We start from the raw sequence: 1,334 nt of genomic DNA on the forward strand, positions 1-1,334 counted from the left end.
CCAGCCAGTGCTGGCAGCAGGACTATGAACATTTGGGGGGAGAAACAAGCATTTGTTTTGGAGTATTTTTCCACTGCTTTCCAGTGGCCTCGGAGTGGATGCGGGGTTTGTATGCACACATGTGTCGCGGTCACAGGACTGCTTCCTGGACTGCAAGGCTCAGGAGCTCAGTGGCAGCTCCGGGCAGGAGAAACAGCCAGGCTGGACTAGGGAGCCTCTGGTGGGAGGGGAAGTGCCATTGTGACCTACCCAGGTCCCTCCCCTCCGCGGGCACTGTGATGCTGCAGGGCAACTGCTGGCCCAGCATGTCTGTCTCAGGCCCCCTCCCTCGCAGTGTGTCACAACNGCGGAGGCGGCCGTATCTGGAGCAGTTGGGGTGGGCAGGCCCAGCTGGGAGGCGAGCGGGCGAAGAGAGCGGCCACGATGGTGAGACTTCCCCGCCGGGGCTGGCCAGGGACACGCGCAGGTGCCCGGGAGAGAGCTGCGGGGCCACGGGGTACCTGTGGGGTGGCTTTGGATCTACTGGGCTCCAAGTCTCCTGGAGGGTCTGTGGGTCAGTTCAGGGTCAAGGGTCTTGTTTCCTAGGGGTGGGAAACATCTAGTTGTCAGGTACCTTATATTTTGTGGAGAATGTAGAGAGCAGGAGCTATTGGATCCTTAAAGGGACCTAAGACCGTGCACTCGCTAAAGAGAGGAGGGCGAACCTGGAGAGCTCGGTGGAGAGATACGTTAGAATCTGGGGAATAGCCACTCGTGGACCAGAGTGAGAAGAAATGGGATGCTGAGGGATTCTGGACAGGTGGTCTGGATCTGGGTGGGCGGGGGGTGGGGTGGGTAGGTGGGTAGTCTCCAAACCTAATCAAAAGTGGCACGTTCCCGGGGTCATTCTCCACCCTCATTACCCGGCCATCGGCTATCGGCTTGGGTTTAGGGCAACTTCAATTCGAGCTGGGTGTTGTGGACCCAAGAAGTTTCCCAGGTGCTTGTCACCAGTGCTGGCTCTTCGGCCATCGGCTTGGGTTTGGGGCACCCTCAGTTCCAGCTGGGTCCAAACCAGCTTCGCAGGCGCCTGGCGCTGGAGTAGGCTCCTCAAAAGACTTTGGGACTCAGAAGTTTGGGACCCAGAGTCCAGGGGACCTAAGCCNTTTAATTTTATTTTCTATCCTGGCTTCGAGGCAGCAACTCTCTTCTTCATTAGTTGCTGTCTCCACTAGCGGCTGCTACCTTCACAGCCCCTCAGAGCGAGCTTTACAGCATCTCTGCCAAAGCCCCTGGGAAGCTCCCCTGCGGGGGACTAACGTTGGCCTCAATCATTGCTCTCCCGCTCCCCGCTC

General features: G+C 58.6%; 1 protein-coding gene across 1 annotated transcript in view; it reads left to right on the forward strand.

Annotated features, from left to right (window-relative positions):
- The first annotated feature begins 328 nt into the window (after positions 1-328).
- Positions 329-1,334, forward strand: part of Tuba8 (tubulin alpha 8) — a 17,002-nt gene continuing 15,996 nt past the window's right edge. Inside the window, exon 1 of the mRNA XM_029478255.1 lies at positions 329-426. Coding sequence (XP_029334115.1) covers positions 424-426 — 3 coding nt within the window. The 5' untranslated portion in view covers positions 329-423. The remainder of the gene's footprint in view (positions 427-1,334) is intronic.

The sequence above is a fragment of the Mus caroli genome, chromosome 6 (genome assembly GCF_900094665.2).
Source record: "Mus caroli chromosome 6, CAROLI_EIJ_v1.1, whole genome shotgun sequence".
Lineage (NCBI taxonomy): Eukaryota > Metazoa > Chordata > Mammalia > Rodentia > Muridae > Mus > Mus caroli.